Source organism: Galeopterus variegatus, unplaced genomic scaffold, assembly GCF_000696425.1.
Source record: "Galeopterus variegatus unplaced genomic scaffold, G_variegatus-3.0.2 Scaffold610, whole genome shotgun sequence".
NCBI classification, from domain to species: Eukaryota; Metazoa; Chordata; class Mammalia; order Dermoptera; family Cynocephalidae; genus Galeopterus; species Galeopterus variegatus.
In genome coordinates this window covers 356,357-376,941 of record NW_007726721.1, presented here as the reverse complement: position 1 = coordinate 376,941, position 20,585 = coordinate 356,357, and the positions used below count along the sequence as shown (strand labels likewise).

The window sequence follows — 20,585 nt, the reverse complement described above, 5'->3', positions numbered from 1 at the left end:
TCACTGGCTGAGCGAGGTGCGGGCGCAACACTGAGGGTTGCGATCCGTTGCCGGACACGAAAAAAGACAAAAAGGAAAAAAAAATCATCTTAAGACTTCGAATTTACATTTTTACCTAAATTAATTATAAATTGTGTTTATATAGTGGAGGGTAAAACTTTAAGAAAATTTGCACTCAACTGTTTCATAAAACTAACATCATGTGCACTAGTACCTTCTATGTAATATTTACAGAGTGCCCACCACTATTCATTAGTAGCTGAATGCATACCTCTGTTAGAGACAGAAAGAAAATTAAACAGTGATGAGCATTAAGACAGCATCTCATTTATGTATTTATAGAATGTTTTGATAATCTCTACTTTTTTTCTCCTCAAACATAGAAACTCTCATGGTTGACATTTGAAACCTAGTGCAAACTACACTCAATAGTTATGTTTTATGGCAATAAAAGGAGAGGAATAAAAAGTATTCTGCAGCATTTCATGGAATTAGATTGAGCCTAGAAAAAGCCAGATGTGTATAGCCACAGATGTATAGATGTGTACAGAGAGAGTGAAAAGAAACTTGTTAATGAAAATAAGAATGGTATATGACAGAAAAGTATGATATTTGCAATCTGATCTAATACTTTCTCTGTGTGGACCTGGAAGTTTAACCGTGTTTTGTGAGTATTATTTTTTTTAGGACAATTAAATCCCTACCAGTTTCTAGCTCAACCCAAAGTATATATTATTCACGATGAAACTTAAGTATCTGTTTACTCTGTTTTCACTACTGGATGGGATAATTTGCCTATTTGATAGAGAAAACATTTTAACTTTAGTATCTTAAATATTTAATGAGATGACTTTTTTCTTGTTTTCTGTTGAATTAGCTCGTATCCTTTGTTTTTTATTGGTGTGTTCATCTTATACTTAAAGGTTTTGTCAGATTCATTAAATTATTAACTGTTAATGTTTAAGACTTTGCTATTGATATTGGAATTTTCTCTTTTAAGTTGCAATTTGCTTTAATTCTAATTTTCAGCCCAGAAGCCTTTTTTGTGTACAGTGTATACTTGGTATTTTGATGTAAAACGGCTTTTTCCTATGAGCTTATGAATATTTAGTGGGTTTTTTTTCCTTGTAGTTTTTTTAGGAGGTCTTTTTCTTCTGTCTCTTTCTTCCAAACATTTGGCTTTTTAACCTACCTGAATTTCTTGTGATATGTGTTTATAAGAAGGGAATCAAGCCCTGTTCTCCCCAAATTGTCTACGATTTATATAAAATATTTCAAAACTTGAGGGCCCATGTATTGGAGGAAGGTTAAAAATGATATAACTGATGACAAAAAACTAAAACCTAAAACTAGAATAACACATATCATTCATGGCAAAATTACTGTGTCCAGAGAGATTAGGAAAATGAAGCTCAGAGAGGTTAAGTATATTGATAAAGATTAAAAGGCCGTATATAAGTAGATGAATTAGTTGTTGAATCTGTATCTGCCTGCAGGAAATGCTCTGAGATGTGCCATTATAAATAAATGTGTTTAATTTCTATAAAACTTAGTGTTTCCTAAAGTTATTTACTCACAGAATCCCTTTTTGAGTTTTGCAGTGGGATGGAAAATAGTATTATCTTGTGGATTAGTGTTCCATGGAACATATTTTGAGAAAGTCTTTTTTATTATAAAGTGAAGTCTCTGATAGAAAAGGAAATACGGACCTGCCAAATATTTCTATTATTATTTAATTAATTTTGCTTTCCAACATACAATTAAACTTTTAAAGCACAAAAATCTTAAGATTCTAGTGAGAGGCAGGGTGAAAAAAACCAATACCTTTCTTGATATTATGTTATAAATATGTAGCTGTAGGTAATCTCTTTATTCTTTAATAAATTGTGCTTGAAAACTTTAAGGAAGTACAAAATTGTTTAGATTGGGGGTTGGCAAATTACAACCAATGGCCAGCTGTCTGTTTTTGTAAATAAAATTTTATTGGAACACAGCAGTGCCCATTTGTTGACATATTATCTATGGCTTCTATTGTGTATCAGTGGAATGTTGACATGATGGAGACCATATAGTCCCAACGCCTAAAATATTTATTTGGCTCTTTACAGGAAAATGTTTGCTGACCTCTAGTTTAGTGAGCTGCCTTTCTGCCTACTTTTCACTTAATATATGCTTCATCTGCATAAAGAACTCCTTAACTGAAGTTCTTGACGTTGAAATGTTTGCAGTTCGTTCTCTGTAAAGCAAATTCCCTGGGTAGTCAAGCTGAAGTCTTTTTCTAGAGGCTTTATTATTGTGACTTAGTTTTAAACTCTTACAGATATGTGAGATTATGTAGTCTTGCTTTTCTGAATGACGTAGAGCTGTCATTCAGAAATGACATAGAGCTGTCAGTCAGTTGTAGTGGCATGCTTAGCTATTTCTTGCAGCAAACTTTTTACTGGTTTAATGGAAATTATACTGGTATAATACAGTCAATAGAAATAGCTAACTAACATCTGTTCAGCACTGTGTGCTAGGCTATGTTCTCAATGCTTTACATATATTATTTTGTTTACTCCTCACAACAACCCTGTGAAGTAGGTATTATTTTTATCCCAACTTTATAGATGAGGAAATTAAGGCATAGGAAGGTTAAATAACGTGCTCAAGGTCATAAAGTTCTTAAAAGTCATAAAGTTCTAAAGGAACAGAACAAGATTGAAAGCTAGGCAGACTGATGATAGTAATTCAACTATTTTATAGAATTCTTTAAATTATACTCAGATGATCTAAAAATAATATAAAGTTAAAATCATATTGGCATCCTTAAATGTAGTTGTCAGTAGTTACTTTGGAAAGGTCTTTTAGTATTCAGGAAGCTGGTTCACAGAGGGCCTTAAAATGCCCTAATAACCCCCTTTTCCTTCCTTTACTAAGTGGTGCTTCTGTTAAGCTCTATACATGAGACTAGTATTACATTTGAAACTTTGATGCTTTGTAATTCCATAAACTCCAAGAAGCCCTCTGACTCATTATGTCCTTCCCACCAACATGTGAGGCCTTAACAGAGAGCAGTTAATGATGATTATAGACATAAATCAGATCTGTTCTCCTCCTCACTCAAATTCTTTAGAGACCTTCCTGTCATACTCCTGCTCCATGACCTGGCCTGTGTTTGCTTCTCTGATCTCATACCCTTCTGCCGTCCTCCTTAGTCTGCTCTAGCCACACTAGCCTTAAACACACATTTTTGTAAGTCTTTACAGTGCTTTTCTCTTCTGCCTGAAATGTTCTTTACCAAATTCTTTGTTGGGTTCTGTCCCTTTGGTCACATTTCTGTTCAGATATTACCTCCTCAGAGAGGTCTTCCTGACTATCCTATCTATAATAACCTCTTTCACATCTACCTTTCCTTATAATATTTGTCACTTTAAAATGTTTTACTTCTATGCTATCTTCCCTACTAGAATATGTAAGTTTCATGGGGGGAGGGGCAAGGGCTTGGTCTTTCAGTGTCCTTTGGAATCCTTATTCACAGTACTCAAAATAGAGTGTCTATACAGTCATCCTTTGGTATCCTCAGGAGATTGGTTCTAGGACCTCTAACCTATACCAAAATCAATAGGTTCTCAAGTCCTGTAGTCAGCCCACGGAAATGTATGTGTGTATAGAAAAAGTCAGCCCTCCATGTAGGTAGATTCCACATCCTGTGAATACCATATTTTCCATGAGTGTATAAGTGAACTTGTGCAGTTCAAACCCATGTTGTTCAAGGGTCAACTGTATTTTCTATCTTCTTTCCATCACTTTTCTATAACTGGCACCTGATTTCCCAGGGAGGAAACCACTTTTCTCCCAATTCACTTGCCTCCTAATTCCTTAATTCTTGAGATGAGTTTTCAGCATATTTCTTGCTCCTTATTATTCTTTCCAAGTCACTGTTCCAAAGTGTCATCTTTGAGCTTTCCTATTCCATTTATACCATCCTGCCCTCATCTCATTTATACCATCCTGTCCTCATCTTTGTACTCAGGGATAAATTTCCAGTACCTCTTTCCTTCTTTCTGGATGATTATACTTTCTGGCTCATAGTCTTCTCTATCCCATCTCTCTGTCCTGATTTGATGATACAGTTCTTTTTTGCATTTTTCAAATCTATCTGTAGCTACCCACTGGCATGGTCAGACCCTAGAATTATTGCTGTGAATTGTTTTGAGTGTATCATGAGCTCTAAATTTCTGCTTTCTGACTTGTGGACAATTCACAGCTCTTATATGTTAGTGAGATTCTCTAATTCAGTCCATCTCAAAGCTTTGTGTACATAAGAATCACCTGGAGAGCCTTGTTAAAATCCGGAATCCAGAATCTTAATGCCCTTGAATTTGCATTTCTATCACTTTCCCAAGTAATTCTTTTTTTTTTGTCTTTTTCGTGACCGGTAAGGGAATCGCCAACCCTCGGCTTGGTGTCGCCCGCACGACGCTCAGCCAGTGAGTGCACCGGCCATTCCTATATAGGATCTGAACCCGCGGCGGGAGCGTCTCTGCGCTCCCAGTGCCGCACTCTCCTGAGTGCGCCAGGGGGCCAACCCCCCAAGTAATTCTGACACAGAGCTATGGCCCTGCATGTTGAGGAGCACTGCTCAGTTTAATACTTTCCCCAAAAGGACCAATTCCAAAACGTTGCACTCTACCTCAAGCCTCTATTCACATTCTTTCTTTCTTTTCTTCCTATTGGTGACTTCTATACTTACTTTACTGAGATACCTTCTATTTTCTGTCCTTGAAATGAAAATTTTTCTTTCTACCCTTTTCATATTTTCTTCTTTCCTACAAGGCCATTCTCTTTTTAGTCCTTTTGTCTCATTTTCTCCTGTTGACCTTTGGTTTCTTCTTTATCAATTAACATTTTTGTGTCTCATATTAATCAGTTTCTCCTTCTACAGTAAATCGGACTTTTCCCTCAATCTCCGGATATGGTCAGATAAACCCCTTCCCTCAAAATACTGTTCCAGTTCCTTCTTTCCTTCTGTCAGTCTTTTTCTGGAAGAAAAGTAATAGCCTAACTCCTTCAGTACATAGATCTTAATTTCTTGCAATCTATTTTGGTTTCCAAAGTTTTACCGTACACCTAGACTGATAGGTAACATGACTCCTAGGTCTTTATGTTAGGTCTCTTCCAGACTCTGTAGTGTTTGATATTAATTATCCTTTCCCTTTAAAAATTTTTCGGCCTTTCCTTTTTAGTCATTGCTTTTTTAAGGTCTCGCTGTTCTTATTACTTCTGTTCTTGTTCACATAATACCCTTTAATCCCTCTCTGCTTTTTCTTGAAGCTTGGAATGCTTTCCCCACCATCTAAATCTGTGCTGTGCTATATGGGAGCCACTAGCTGTATGTGCCTTTTAAGCATTTGAAATATGACCAATTCTAACTGAGAGTATAAAATACACACTGGATTTTCAAGATTGAGTATGAAAAAGAGAATGCAGAATATCTCAGAATTTTTTTTATGTTGGCTGTTGGTAATTCTTCAGATATATTGGGTTAAGTAAAAAAAAAATTGTTAAAATTAATATTACCTGTTTCTCTTTACTTTTAATGTGGGTACTACATCTGTGGCTCAATGATATCTCTATTAGACAATATCGATCTAAATCTCATCTTTCCTTTAAGACCCCAATCGGTTTTCTGTCTACTAATACACATTTCCCTTCTGAATTACAGTACTAGCCTTCTTGAACATTTACTGCTAAGCTTTTTCAGAGGCAGGGTAATTCTGCATAGTGCTTTTCATATAGTGGGCACCCCCCCCACACACCTCACCCTACACACACACACACCCCACCACACACACCCACACACCCCACCACACACACCCCACCCTACACACACACACACACACCCCACCACACACACCCCACCCTACACACACACACACACACACACACACACTCCACCCACCACCACCCTCTGAAAAAATTACTTGGGTAATATTATCACTGTGTCAAAGAGGATACTTGTAGTAATTGATGACTATTGTGATGTTTTTGCTTAAGTTGGTGGGCAGTAGGAAGGGGTCTATGTGAAGGGGAGGAGAGACATTACTCTGAGCTATTAAAATCTGACGTGTCCTTATCCAGCAACCTCAGGCTACTCTGATAGTTCCAGTGCTTTGTTTGTACTGCCATCTGGTGTCAGGATTAGGAAACTGTAGTTCAGCATTTCATCTTTTCTTTTTTTTTTATTTTTTATTTTTTATTTTTTAATTCTTATTGAACCAAAATTGATTATACAAATTTTGGGGGTTCAACATTGAGATATGTTGATCAAATCAATATTACTAGCATATATATTGTTACAAATCGTAATTATTATTTATGTCCCTTGTCCAGTCCCTCCCCATCCCCCTCTCCCTCCCCCGCTCATCTTTCTTTTCAATGGAAGAAAGGTAGGCAATCTTTCCACTGAATGTGGGTCTGCTTTTCTCCATCACATAAGTAAGTTGTCAGTACGAGCTCATTTAATTTCAATGTAGGAAAGCTTCTTCTTAAAATACTCTTTCTTTGGCTTCTCTTCTGTTCTTTCTCATGTTTCTCTGCCTGTTCTCTCATTCTTTCACAGCCCATTTCTCTTTATGTTGTGGGGTTTTTTAGCCCTATGTTCTGGTGCTTCTGCTCTTTCTATCCTGTTTTCATCCATACTTATGGCTTTAAGTACTGCCTGTATGCAGACTGATTTATACTGATAGCTAAAAATTTCTGAGCTTGAGATCTGTATGTCTAGTTGCTAACCTAGATGTTGCATAAGCATCTCAAACTTAACATGCTCCTGTCCAAATGTGTATCTCTCACCCCCATCCCCATTTCGCAAATCTATTTTTCTCACTTCATTAATCTGTCATACCAGAATTCTTGGAATCAGCTTGGGGTCCCCTGTCTTTCACACTCATTAGTCAAACATTTACCACATCCCATTGAGTCTAAAAGATGTGTTCCTGTGCACAAAAAATTTGTGACCCGTCCGCTGCTCCTGCCCCATCTGAGCTACCACTGTCTTTTGCCTGGACTGATGGGGCTTCTACTTAGTCTACATTCATTCTTGGCTACATTCACATGTTATATGTATGTTTGTTTTTGTCAGCCTCTCCTGTGAGCCTGAGAGTTCTCTGAGGGCAGAGTCTGCATGCATTTGGTTTACCACTGGGTCCCCAGGACCTGGTACAGTTCCTAAAACCTGTTTGTTTAATACGTACATAGCCACTCGCTAATCAGTGATGTTGGTATGACCTCTATAGTTTCAGTGATTAAACTTGAATATATTAGAGTTCTTTATTACTTTATTTCAGTATTAGTGTTCGGTACGAGTTAATTTATCATAAATGAATTTTAGCTATTTCCTACTTTTTCCTACGGAAACTTAGTTATATCTCTGGGAGAATATATTTTGGGTATTAATCAGCTTGTGTTCACATGAGCTTTAGGACAACAACATGCTCATACACTGGGGACTGCCAGTCAATATGCGAAAATTCTTTTCTGAGCATTTGAAATTCCATGCCATTGATTTGTCTCTTAGCATTCTTCTGTCTGAAATTTGATGTTCTTTAATTTTAATATGGAAATACATTTGTTAAGTCATTAATTAAAACCTGTTTGACTCTAAGTGTTCTTTAAATAGGGGTGCATGTATTGGAAGTTTGATTTTTGGTTTCTTCTTTATCAAATTAACATTTTCGTGTCTTGGATTATCAGTTTCTCCTACAGTAAATCATTCTTTTCCCTCAACCTCCATGTATTTGTCTGTTTTGTGTTGCTATAACACAATACCTGAAACTGGGTAATTTATGAAGAACAGAGGTTTATTTGGCTTACAATTCTGGGACAGCTGCATCTAGCATGGGCCTCAGGCTGCTTCTTCTCATGGCAGAAAGCGGCAGGCAGCCAGAGGGTACAAACAGGTCACATGGCAAGAGGAAGCAAGAGAGAGAGAGGAGGTGCCAGGGTCTTTTAAGCAACCAGCTCTTGCGGGAGCTAATAGAGTGGGAACTCACTCAGGACCCCCAACCCCCAAAGAGAGCATTAATCTATTCATGAAGGATCCGCTCCCATGACTCAAACAGCTTCCAGCACTGCCATGTTAGGGATCAGATTTCCATATGAATTTTGGTGGGGACATCACATCCAAACTCTTATCACTCCAGATATGGTCAGATAAGCCCCTTCCCTCAAAATATTAATTCATTCAATAATTTTGATTTGCTTTGACATTTTAAAGATGGTTTTGCTTTATAAAGTTTTACTTGCTGCTTTGACTTGATGATACTGCTCAGTAAAGACGTTTAATTTATCAAAATAGAATTATAAAAGATTTATAAAAAGTGGGTATTTAGAGATGGGCAACAATCTCTATACTAAGGATACAAATTCAGAGAGCAAGATTTCAATAGATATATACCAGGGTTTCTCAGCCTTGGCATTATTAACATTTTGGACTGGATAGTTGTGTGTGTGTGTGTGTGTGTGTGTGTGTGTGTGTGTTTTGTGGGGGGGGGGTGTCCTGGGCATTGTAAGATTTCAGCAGCATCTCTGCTCCCCTCCCCAACTATGACAACCAAAAAAGCATCTAGACATTGCCAAGTTGTCCCCCAGGGGGCAAAATTGCACACTGGTTGAAAATCAGTTGTATATGCTATACTTAGAAAGGGATAATAGGCCATGAAATGTCTCACTTGGGAAATCTTTGACATTCCTGGGTGTTTTTGAGAGTGTTGTAGCTGTGTGGTATATTGCTAATGGCAAAGAGAAATAGAGACTATATGGCTTTATGTTTGTCACATTTTAGAATTTGTGCTTGCTTGGAATAAAGTGGCTTTTGCACTTAACTACCTAGTTCTACTTCAAACTGAAAAAGTGGTGCATTCTAAATCATATTTCACTGATACTGTTTCATTTTAACTGACTTCAGCAGTTAGGTGGTGGTTGAAAAAGAGAACCAAGATTACAACGTAAAGGGTATCTTGTAATCAGAGCTTTTGCCATTTGTGTTTGTATATATAGGGTACCTTGTATAATTATTTTGTTTTTTCTCCAAAGGGATATGAGAGATGGCTTTAGAAGAAAAGGTTTCTACTCTTCCCATTATGTGAGAGACCGGTCTCCTCACAAAAGAGATACTCCTTTTTTCCGAGACTCACCTGTAGGCCGAAAAGATTCACCACACAGCAGATCTGGCTCCAGTGTCAGTAGTAGAAGCTACTCTCCAGAAAGAAGCAAAACATACTCTTTCCATCAATCTCAACATAGAAGTATGTATTTTTAAGACTTTTCCTTTTTCTTTCCTAATCTCTACTGATGAGAATGTAGTGAGTCAGATTGCCTTAAAGTGTTCTAAGAGATACTTTTTAAAAAGTTTTTATTTTGGAAAAATTAAGCTTACAGAAAAGTTGAAAGAATAGTTTAATGAACAGCATAAACACAGTTTTTCAAGGTATTCGAAATTATAGTCTGTGTGATATTTCACCTTTAAATTCTTCAGCATGTAAAAGAGGTCTTTGTAATCGTGTCTGAAAGTCATACACTCCCATATTTTCTGGTAGCTCCTGTGCGAGTCCAACCTGTTTGATCTTCTATCATTAAGTGATATCCGTATATATCTGACAGTCTATTTTTCATTAAAAATATCAGTGGTCTCCTCTAAATATACGGTATATAGCCTTGTAGAATTTAGAGCTGAAATCCACCTTAGGTTCATTCTTTTCCAACTTGCTTTTTTTGTTGGGTTTTTTTTTTTTTTTTGTAATTTTGAGTGCCTGGACATACATGGCATTCTGTGAATCATAGCATGTCATTCTGGCTAAGTTGCTTAGTATGTGTTGGAATAAATAATTGAAGCAACCACTTTTCTAGATAAAGCATTCTTATACTATCTTTCTAGACTCAGACTCTACAAGCTGCAGTGGAGCTCATTTACAAAACACTTCCTTATGCCTTCTATGTGCAAGGTATTGTGTTAGATACAAAGATGTCCCTGTCACTAAGGAACTTGAATATATATATATATATGGATATGTATTTTCCATCAGCTAATAACTTTATCAATATGTTAATATATATAAAACATAACTTTGATACAAAAATTGATATGTTAGAAATGAGTTAATGTGACACGAGCATGTCAAGGTGAGAGAGATTAGTCCTTACTCTGGGATGAAAGAACATGTCATGGAGGAAATGACATTTGGGCTCATTCTTATTTCAGATTTCTATAAGTGAAGAATTGCCTTCTAAGTAGAAGGAATTATAAGTGAGGATACAGAAATCAGAGAAGTTCATGATATTTCCTCTTCCTTTTAACTTCCTTCTCATTAACTGTCTTTTTCAATTAATATGTGTTTTAATTTAACAGCCTCTGACTCCTGCATGAGAGCGATGAAAGACCACTTGGATTCATGAGATTGTTTTCCCTTGTTGTTGTTGCTAGATTCTTGTGTTTAGCAAACATTTGTCAGTTGTCTATTATTTTCAGGACTAGGTAGAGTGGGGCTTCCAAAAAACACATTTTTGGATACAGGTGTATGAATGATCATGTGGAGATAAGGATGTCATTTGAAGGATTTAAAACAAACATAGCCACTGACATGCCTTATTCCTTAAAATGTGCTCATGACAGTTCCAGGTAACTGGAAATTTTACTGTGGAGTTTAGTGTTAACAGGTGTTTCCTATTTTGCTTTTATCTGCCCCCCTCCCCATCCTCATCACCAAAAAGAAAGCCTTCAAGAAGATAAATAACCTCTAAGCTCTAATAAATGTGCATGGACATATTCAAAATTAGCCAGACACCTTCTAAGAATTTTTTTGGATGTGTATGACTTAAATCCAAATCCAATAATGATTTAATTAAGAGGAAGAAAGTATCTTTGAAAACTGATTATGAAGCCTTTTTAACAAAACATGAGTATAATGGAAGCTTGAGATTCTTACATGACAACATAGTGAATAGTGAATAAATAGTGAAGCTATTAAAAGTTGTTATTGATGAATTAGCCTTATTTTTCTATTTCTCCATCTGCTTTCAGTCTTTTAGTCAGTGGCCAAAACTCTCAAATATTGAGGTGAAATGTGGGTGAGCCACCATGTAATGCTCCTATCTTAGGTTCTTCAATATACATTCCTCATCCTTTGAGGTCTGAAAACTTTAATATCTGGGGTGAGGAAAAGATGACAAAGAAAGTTTGGAGACTAAAATATGGGTAAATTAAATGGAATGGAGCATATGACTTTGTTAATGCCTGAATGTTTATTTTCTTCAGTTGTTTAGCTTTGAAGGTAAAGTTTTTTAATCAAGAAAAAAAGTTTGTTCTGGGAAAACTCTCTTTTCAGGTTACTTTGGTTGAGTCCTTAACTACTTGGACTGTACCATGAAGACGTTTTCTGTATTCCTTTCATGTTTTGAGAGTAGTTATATAAAATCGTCTTGTAAAAAGTTAAAGATCATCCTCTAAAAAGTTAATGGAAGGCTGGCTGTTTGGCTTATTTGGTTAGAGCGTGGTTTTGATAACACCAGGGTCAAGGGTTCGGATCCCCATTCTGGTCAGCCACCCAAAAAAACGAGGGGAAAAAAGTTAATGGAGAAGTCTTATTTTATTCAGTACATGGAGTGGGGGGCCGAGGGCTTCAGCTACACCCCCTGACATCTGCACCCAGCCCAGCAAGGACCAAGCCACTGCTGGAAGACCCCCAGTCTGTCCTGCAGGAATGAGGGGGATGCCACAGGCCTCAACCATGCCCCGCCTCCCTCCTCCTTCTCCCATCCTATTTCCTTCCCCCACTCCCACCCAACTGCTCTGCAACATCTCAGAATGTAAAAAATAATATTAATAAATAAATAAATTTAGAAATAAAACAAAAAACAGTAAATGGAAAAAGTAATTATTTTGCATATTTGTGATACCAGTTTTTGTTTTAAATCTAAATGTCACAAATATTGATGGCACCTTTTCTTCAGAAGAGGACTGAGAAACCACTTAAGCTGGGTGAATAAGCAGTGTGTTAAAATTTAGTTTTCTAAGGTAAACTGATATTTTGACAAAGGTTTTAAGTGTTTTTATAAATATAAATAACAGTTACTTTATAATTGTTCTGTTAAAGTAACAATTTTCTTATTCATAATGCCCTCATTTTTCTAATTCTTTAGCTTTTAACTTTTTGCTTTTTATTTATACTTTTCAGAGTAATTTTACCTCTTTTAATGATCACGAGTGGTTTGGCCATGGTAACTCTTTGATTAATTCTTCATAATTCTTAAATGTATTTAATCTCTCTCATGATCATTTTTCCTTTTTAAATTTTTTTAGTTAAAAAAATTTCTTTTGCACAACTTTCTTATATTCTTAATTATAAGCCACAGAGTAATTTTACTGCTTTTTTAACTGAACTTCTTATTTCCCATTTTCTGCATGTCTGCCCCCACCGGCCTCCCCTTTTAATTAAATTTCTTCTACTTAGCCTTTTGGGTTAATCCTATGGAACTTTGTACTGCTTCAGACTGATTATCCTTCTAAATCAAACTGGTTTCCATCATGTATTTCACTTATAAGAATTTTCTGACTATAACTTGGCTAGGCTGATCTTGACATTGCTGTAAATGCAATATTATTTTTAGTTCCTTTTTGATGTTCATATTCACATGCTAACAGTGCAGGTTGTCCTGGTTAATCTCATTTTCTTTCTCATTTATTATGATACTTTTAAAATTACTATTGTTTTGTTGTATGCAAGGGGTCTTCAAAAAGTTATTGGAAGGATTTATATTATCTTTTTGTTCTATTTTTCCATGAACTTTCTGAAGTACTCTCATATACTTTTGTTTATATAAGATTGTTTCGGTATTTAGGTATATACCTGTACATTTTACTTGAAGTTTATTTTTATTATAATTACTCTAACTCAATATCTCCATGTTTGTCAACTCCCTCTCCACTATTTATTTCCTTTTTTCTCCCCGCTTTGAAATGAATTCCATTGTTTTCCTATCTTACACTTTTGTTATTTACCCTTTTTTTTAGGATGATAGCATTAAAAGTGAGATCAGTAAGTTCAGTCTCCCACATCCATTCTTGGTTAAAGTACTTCTTATGATAAGTTTACTATATAATAATCCAGGCCTTTCACCTTTGTATGGCTAATTCTTTACAGGTTAAAATCTTTTCCTGTAACATCTTTGTAATACTAGTTATTTATCTTAGAGCCATATACGTGTGTGTGTGTATAAAGATTATTTCTTCCTTTTATGTTGTAACCTTTGATGTATTAGAGGAGTACAAATCATATCCTTCATGATTTTTTTCTGGGCTTAAATATATTTGATTCCTTTTGCTTCCTTTTATTTGACATGGTTTCCAGACCTTTTGCTTTCCTAATTTTCTTTACGTTCCTTCTAAGTTGTGATTCCAGAAATGAACTTTTATTTTGGCAACCGCATTTCGTTACTCTTATTGAGATCAGAGGCAAATTTTATCTAATTAATTTTGGCTTATTATTCTGATCTATATAGATGTTAAAATCTCATTTAGTGATCTCGTATATTAGCACTTGAAGTGTTTTGTATTCATCATTAATAATTATGTTGAGTAGCATAAAGTCAATTACAGAAAACTCTAGAGATCTTTCTGTTAACCTCACATTTTTATGAGCATTTTTTATTGTTATTCAAATAATTGTGGTCCCCCAACTTTACTATTATCTTGTCCTCATTTTCACTTGAGGATCTCATGGAGGACCTTGTCATGTGCTTTCCTGAAACTCTTAAGTTACAAAGCATTTCCTCTGTCAAAACAGTGACATAAAAATTGCCTTGCTTTGTTTTTGTAAATTAATTGTGGCTCCTAGGGATGATTATGTAAGTATGTACAAACTACCTCTTTGTTAAGTCATTCTAAACATTTTCCAGGGGTTAACGTCAAACTTACACCAATAATGCTCATATATTAATTAGGCTGTGTGACATTTTGGTTAAAATTTAAAAATATCATCACTCTGGAAGATTTACCAGTTTATTGTTTTTGTTGGCCTGTTTCTGTCTTTCTATAGCTCTGACTTTGGGCCTAGCCTCCCCTCGTTTTCTTGCTATCAGCAGACATTATTAAGAATAGAAGATATTTTACCTTTTTGTTTTTTTTTACTGACCGGCAACGGGATCGCAACCCTCAGTGTCGCACCTGCACCGGGGACCGGCAACGGGATCGCAACCCTCGGTGTTGCGCCCGCACCGCGCTCAACCAGTGAGCGGGAACCGGTCTCCACATGGGATCCGAACCCTCGGCTGGAGCGCCGCCGTGCTCCCAAGCGGTGCACTCTCCAGTGCACCACCGGGCCGGCCCAGAATAGAAGATATTTTAAAATGGGAAGACTATTACTCATCAGCATTTTATTCTTTTAAAAAATATATCTTCTAAGATAACTTGAAAGTGTACAAGAATTAAAAATACTGTTTTGAGACACATATTTGGAAGATAGAGTCAATTTCAACTTCAGTGTAATGAGAAAAGACACATGTCTTAAGACCTGTTGGCTGTGAATGAATTTTTAAATCCACATGAGTTTTTGGGTTATAGCTGGAATTCTAATAAAATTTTGAAGTTTAATTCTGCCTTTAGGAAGAAGGCTTGTTCTGTGCAGGTATGAAATAGTAATGGGAATATGGAAATAAGGCTTTACCATCAGATCATGTGGCAGTAAGAAGGGAGGATAAAATTCTCTTAGCAGCTAAATATCATAGTGTTTCTTGGTTTGAAAGCTTCTGTATTTTTGTTTAATACTCATGTAATCTTTTGTTTTACAAAAATATATGGAACATAGGGCCGGCCCGGTGGCGCACTGGATAGTGCGCCGCTTGGGAAGCGCAGAACCTTTCAGGAAAATATTAAATTATACTTCAGGGACTCCACATGTACAGCTCATTTCAATAATCCTTCTCCAATGGCAATCCCATAACAAATTGTACTCAGTCTTTAGATATCACCTAAAATGTTTATTCCTATTTGTTTGTTTGTGTCCTTCACTAGATCATAAACTCTGAGGGCAGAGACTGGATCTGTCTTGCTTGGTAAACCATATATGTTCCATATATATATGTATATATATATATATATATATATATATATACATATATATATGGAACATATATGGTTTACCAAGCAAGACAGATCCAGTCTCTGCCCTCAGAGTTTATGATCTAGTGAAGGACACAAACAAACAAATAGGAATAAACATTTTAGGTGATATCTAAAGACTGAGTACAATTTGTTATGGGATTGCCATTGGAGAAGGATTATTGAAATGAGCTGTACATGTGGAGTCCCTGAAGTATAATTTAATATTTTCCTGAAAGGTCTTGGGCTATTTACTGATCCAGGCTATTAATGTGCTGTTGAATTAGATTCTGTAATATATTCTTCTTGTTTGAGAATTCATTGTTTTCTTACCAGAGAGCTTTGGTTACGATTTTCCTAGGTGAATCCCAGGAGTACAGCTGTAGCTTTTCTGGCATCTTAACGATCGAGGTTCTAAAGCAGTAATCAATTAATGCCATATGTGTAGGCATTTTGTAGCATTCTTGTTTTAGGACTTAGTGTGGTCTGTTAGTGGCTAACATTCATCATGTGTACAGATGTAATGTTTTATTTGTATGTTTAAAATGATCCCATGTGATTTTAGCTGTTGTATTAAGGGAGGGCTTTACTCAGAAATGCACTTGCACGTATTCGTAGTCAATAGGTCTTTACTTAACACTTGTTGCATCTCTGACCTTGTAAAGATGGATGTTGGGGGAAGCAGAGGTGGTGCAAAGCTTTCTCTATGCCTCTGTTTCTTTCTTTTATCATTTTTTGGTGTTTTTAACAAAAGAACATATTTCTTGTTTCTCTCCATTTTTTTCTTTTATACTTTCTTGAGTAAACCAGTAGATCTCTGGGAAATCAAGTTTTTCCTAACCAAGAGCTCTAAATTCTCTTTATCTTCACCCATGATCCAGAAAACAGATCATTTCTGTCTCTGTTTATAATTTCTCAGCTGTTAAAGAAGAAATGAATTTACTACCTCTGCTGTGAAGTTGGTTTCTTGATCGGACTTTCATTCAAAAGTATCTGTTTTGTCCTTATTAGCTAAGCACTGTACTGAGAATTCAATAGTCTGTAAGATGTAGCCCCTAACTTTATCATCTCTAATGATGACTTGTATTTTTTTTTTTGCTATAGTGTCCTTTGTTCCTACATGGGTTGTTGGTAATGAATAGCACTTGATAGGGTTGGATGAATCTGGTTAAGCTTATCATTGCTTTCAGCAAGAAAAAATAATCAGGAAGAAAGTATGTTTTTGAAAGAGCATATGATGAGATTTGCATTCAGCCTTTATAGTAAAGATATGAAATATTGTGAAACTCTTGCAGAACTTCCTTAATGTTTTTTGGAACATGAAGCTACTGCTTCAGCTTTTGATTTCACCTCAATGGGAAAAACTTTATACCTGGTGTATGGAAATTGAAATTCTTTTTCATTTTCTTCTTCCCCATTTATTCTTTCACTTACCAATATGTAGACATGGATTTTTGTTTGTTTTTTGGCAGCTGGCCAGTATGGGGATCTGAACCTGTGACCTTGGTGTTACAGCAGCATGCTGTAACCAGCCAGCCCTACACATGGATTTTGAATTCTGTACTTTTACTTTCAGGATTTTTCATTCCTGGTTTCCTTCCTCCATCCTATTTTAGAACTCATTTTCTTTAGCAAGTCATAACAAAGGCAGGAATGTTTTGAGCCGTTTTCTGCTCTCAAGCAGAGAGTTAGTGTCTGCTTATAAGATCATGTGTGAAATGAATTTAAGGTGATGGCTAAATAGCTAAAGAGTAGCGTACTATCAGTTAGAATGTAGAATAGTGAATGAAAGAGGCAGGTGTGAGAGACATTTATATTCATAGTGTTGGTTGGAGCCAAGTAAGAATAGCAGAGCAAAAAGGATTGAGATTAGGAGGAACACTCACACTTAGGGAACAACAAGCAACAAAAAAACAGAAAGGTGTAGTTAGGAAGATGTAGGGGAACAGGATAACAAAAGCATAAAAACCAAATGGTAAAATATACAGAAAAACTTGTTTATAAATCATTGGCATGCTATAGTAAAGGACGAGAAGAATGAAACCTTTAGTTTTAATGAGCAGGTCAGGGGAAACTCTGGCAACATGGATGGGAATCTGTAATTAAATGTGGTAATTCCTACAGTGTCTCTGAAACTTGAACTTGAAATCAGTAAACATACTCCCAGTGGGTGTGTTGGTAAATTGACTGTAGGGTTAAAAATACCTGATTTGTAGTATTTGCTGATATCTGCAGAGTGAATATTCCCGTCATGGTTGATTTCTAGCTACCAATGTGGAGTAACTGAATACAAAGTTTGGAAGAGATGCCTGCAGACTCTCATTAGCAAATATAGGCAAATGAGTCTTCTCTTCAGCTTCCAGTGTCTTACCTTAGTGTGATCTTTTTCTCATTTCCTTCTTCCCATGCTGTCCTTGACTGGCCTCATTTTAACACTTCCCAGTTAGCTTCTGGCCTTAAACAGAGATTTTCTCCTGTTCTTTTGTTTATTTCTCTTCAGTGGTGGTTGCTTAGGCAGCCCAACTTAAGGCAGGGAAGGAAAGAGTTCGGTCACTAGCAAATGCTCAGAAGTTCCTGTTCTTGTTGCTCCTACTTTTGGGTTCTTCTCTTGGGCACAGAGGTGCTGTGTTAATTCCTCCCTGCCCACATCTCCCTAGAGCCTGTGCGTGTTGGTGCCTCCTACAAACGGCAGAATGAAGGAAAGCCAGAAAGAGGTGAGTTTTGAGCTAGCTTTTGATTTGGGGCTGTGAAGGGGTGGGGTGCTTGAATTGATAGAGGTTATGGAAATGGGACAATATGACTTAAGTGTTCCAGTAGTGTATTGTTGGAACCAGAGTTGAACAGCAGTAGACCCAGGTAGTAGGATTTGGGGAGATATGTGGGTTGGTTGTCTGGGCTAGCCATTCCTGGTCAACCCATAAGAGGCTGAGATCTGTAGAATAGTCAGGCCATTGGCAGATAGGACTTGACAACAGTAGAATCAAGGGATTTCTATATACCTTTTCTGAGCTCTTTGTGCTGCCATCTGTATCTTCTTTTTCTTTGTCCTTTGCTTCTTGCCTGTCCCTCCCATTCATGCAACAGCTGTATATGAATGTATTTGGTTATATGATAACCCTACTGCCCTACTTTGTAGTGTTTCTTTGCTTCTGCACTCTGAGATTGGTTGATACCTGCTTCAGTTCGCCTTTGAGCAGCTAAAATCAGGAAAGGTCCTAAGACTACATTTGGGGACCATACTTGGTATAACTGCAGTACTGATGTACTGTTTGGAAAGGAAATGCTAAGTAAGACATTAACAGCTGCTTGTGATAGGTTTTTTTTCCTTATGTCTAGCTAATATGTGCTAGAATTGAGACTGCAATTATTTATTTAATTAGCGTAGTGTGCTATACTGATTGGTCCAGCACCTCATCTTCTTTGAAGATATTGCTTATCTGAATAGGATGGAGAGGTCATTGCATCCTAAGGTTAGAAAAATAATATTCATCTTTTTATTTAATTTTTGAGTGCCTGCTCTTTAAGGACTCTAGCTAGCTAAGTAGGCTGTAGCTATTCAGAAATGAGTAAGTTGTGATATTTGTTTCTCTAGGAGCCTTTGGTGTAGTGGGATAGACTGACACTATCACTATACAATATGGAATTTGCCATATACAATAAGGAATGACTAATTATGTTCTTGGTCATTTGGGGATGTATCTTTGTTTTTAATATTTTAAGGTCTATAAAAAATTTTAAACTTGCTTAGTGCCTCTTATGGTACCACAAATTAAAAGATTCTAGGGTTATGTCTTTTGTAAAATTGCTGGAGCTTGAAAATTGGAATAATCAGCCCAAGGGCAGGTGTTCTCAACCTCAGCACTATTGACATTTGAGGCTGGGTAATTCTTTGTTATGGGGGGCTATCCCCTGTAACAGGATGTTTAGCAGCATCCCTGGTCTCTACTTTACTATATACCAGTGGCATTCTCCCACTTGTGTCTATCAAAAATATCTTCATATACTGCTGGATTTCTCTGGAGGGAAGAGGTGTGAAATTGTTGAGAACCACTGGTCTAGAGAAAGCCTTTTGAGTCTGCAGTATATTGGGAAGAGGTGTTACTCACTACTGCCCCAGGTGGTTGGAAGCCCTTGAGGCTCCAAGCCCTTAGCTGTCTTGGCTGGCTGTGGGGCAGGAAGAGCTTAAGAGGCTTTTTGACTGAAGCTGGCTTTGCCTCAGTTTCACGATCGGTTTGTCTCTGCTTTTGCTCTTGACTGCTTTTCTGGCCGTAACCCACTGTCTAGTCTTGACCAGCTTCCGTGTGACTCCAAACCTGGTGCCACTTTCACCTCTTCTCCGTGTTATTAATTGTTGTAGTTTTTCTAGCAATTAAAAGCAGAGGATTGTATGTTATATTTGATACATACAGACAATTTAATGAAGTGTGTTCTATCAGTAACAGCTTACTGTTACTAATATTTAAGGTTATGTTTAACTAAATATTTTTTGGTTGTTGTTGCACTTGCTAAAGTAATATTGTTTAAGTGTATTTTCTTGCTTAAGTTTCTGTAAAAAATGGTATACATACAGCAATAGGAGTGTCAGAAATGACTAAAGAGAAAGGTTACCGACCTTATCTCATACAGATTTATTTTTAAACATTTAACAAATATTTGGGTATTCATTCATGTCAGGCACTGGATTAGTGCTCTGAGTTATAGTTTTCTAATTTTATTTTTTAAATGGTCTAAACATTTCAGGAATGTCTGCTAAATTTCCTATATATCTCTCTCCTTAAGTTATCCCTTAATTAGCTAGTTTTTTTTTTTTTTTGTGGTATCTATATGATAACTATCCGTGTATTTTTATTGTGGTATATTAAAAGTTGGCACTTAGGAACATGGAAGAGAAAGCATTCATGATTTAAAAGTGTGTTTTGCCTTTCTCAAGGTGGTCTTTGTTGCTCCATGTTTGCTAATGAGCATTGGTGTGGTATAGATTGCCATATATGATATTCTTTGGTTCTGGATTATTTCACATTTTTGATGGTGCCCAGCCTTTAAGAGAGATAAGTAGTTTTAGATATTAACATATAATTTAATAATGCAATGAAAAGTTGCAGTACTAAAATAAGTATATGACACCCCCTTATTAATTCAGTTTCAAAAACCACTTAATTGAAAATAAATGATCTAGAAAATTGTATCTTATGTTTTCTTATATAGGTAAAGAGAGACCTGTCCAGTCTTTGAAAACATCAAGAGACACTTCGCCCTCAAGTTCTTCAGCAGTTCCTTCATCAAAGGTTTGTTGTATTTCTAAAATCAAAGAAGAATTACAAAGCAGAGATGGACTGCCTCGCACAGATGCTTTTATTCTTTGTTGTCATATCTATGGGGCTAACTTGCTTCATTTGAAAACTTGAATTTTAGTAACCACAACTTGGAAGTAGCTACCAGAATAAATGAGCAG

General features: G+C 36.4%; 1 protein-coding gene across 8 annotated transcripts in view; it reads left to right on the top strand.

Moving 5' to 3' along the window:
- PPHLN1 (periphilin 1) overlaps nt 1–20,585 on the top strand; it is a 114,417-nt gene that overhangs the window by 44,370 nt on the left and 49,462 nt on the right. For 5 of the 8 annotated variants that reach the window (XM_008570535.1, XM_008570529.1, XM_008570532.1 and 2 more), the window contains 3 exons: nt 9,076–9,287; nt 17,791–17,847; nt 20,339–20,418. In XM_008570535.1, the coding sequence (XP_008568757.1) occupies nt 9,076–9,287; nt 17,791–17,847; nt 20,339–20,418 (349 nt within the window). The remainder of the gene's footprint in view (nt 1–9,075; nt 9,288–17,790; nt 17,848–20,338; nt 20,419–20,585) is intronic. The other 3 variants (XM_008570536.1, XM_008570530.1, XM_008570534.1) reach the window with 1 other exon arrangement.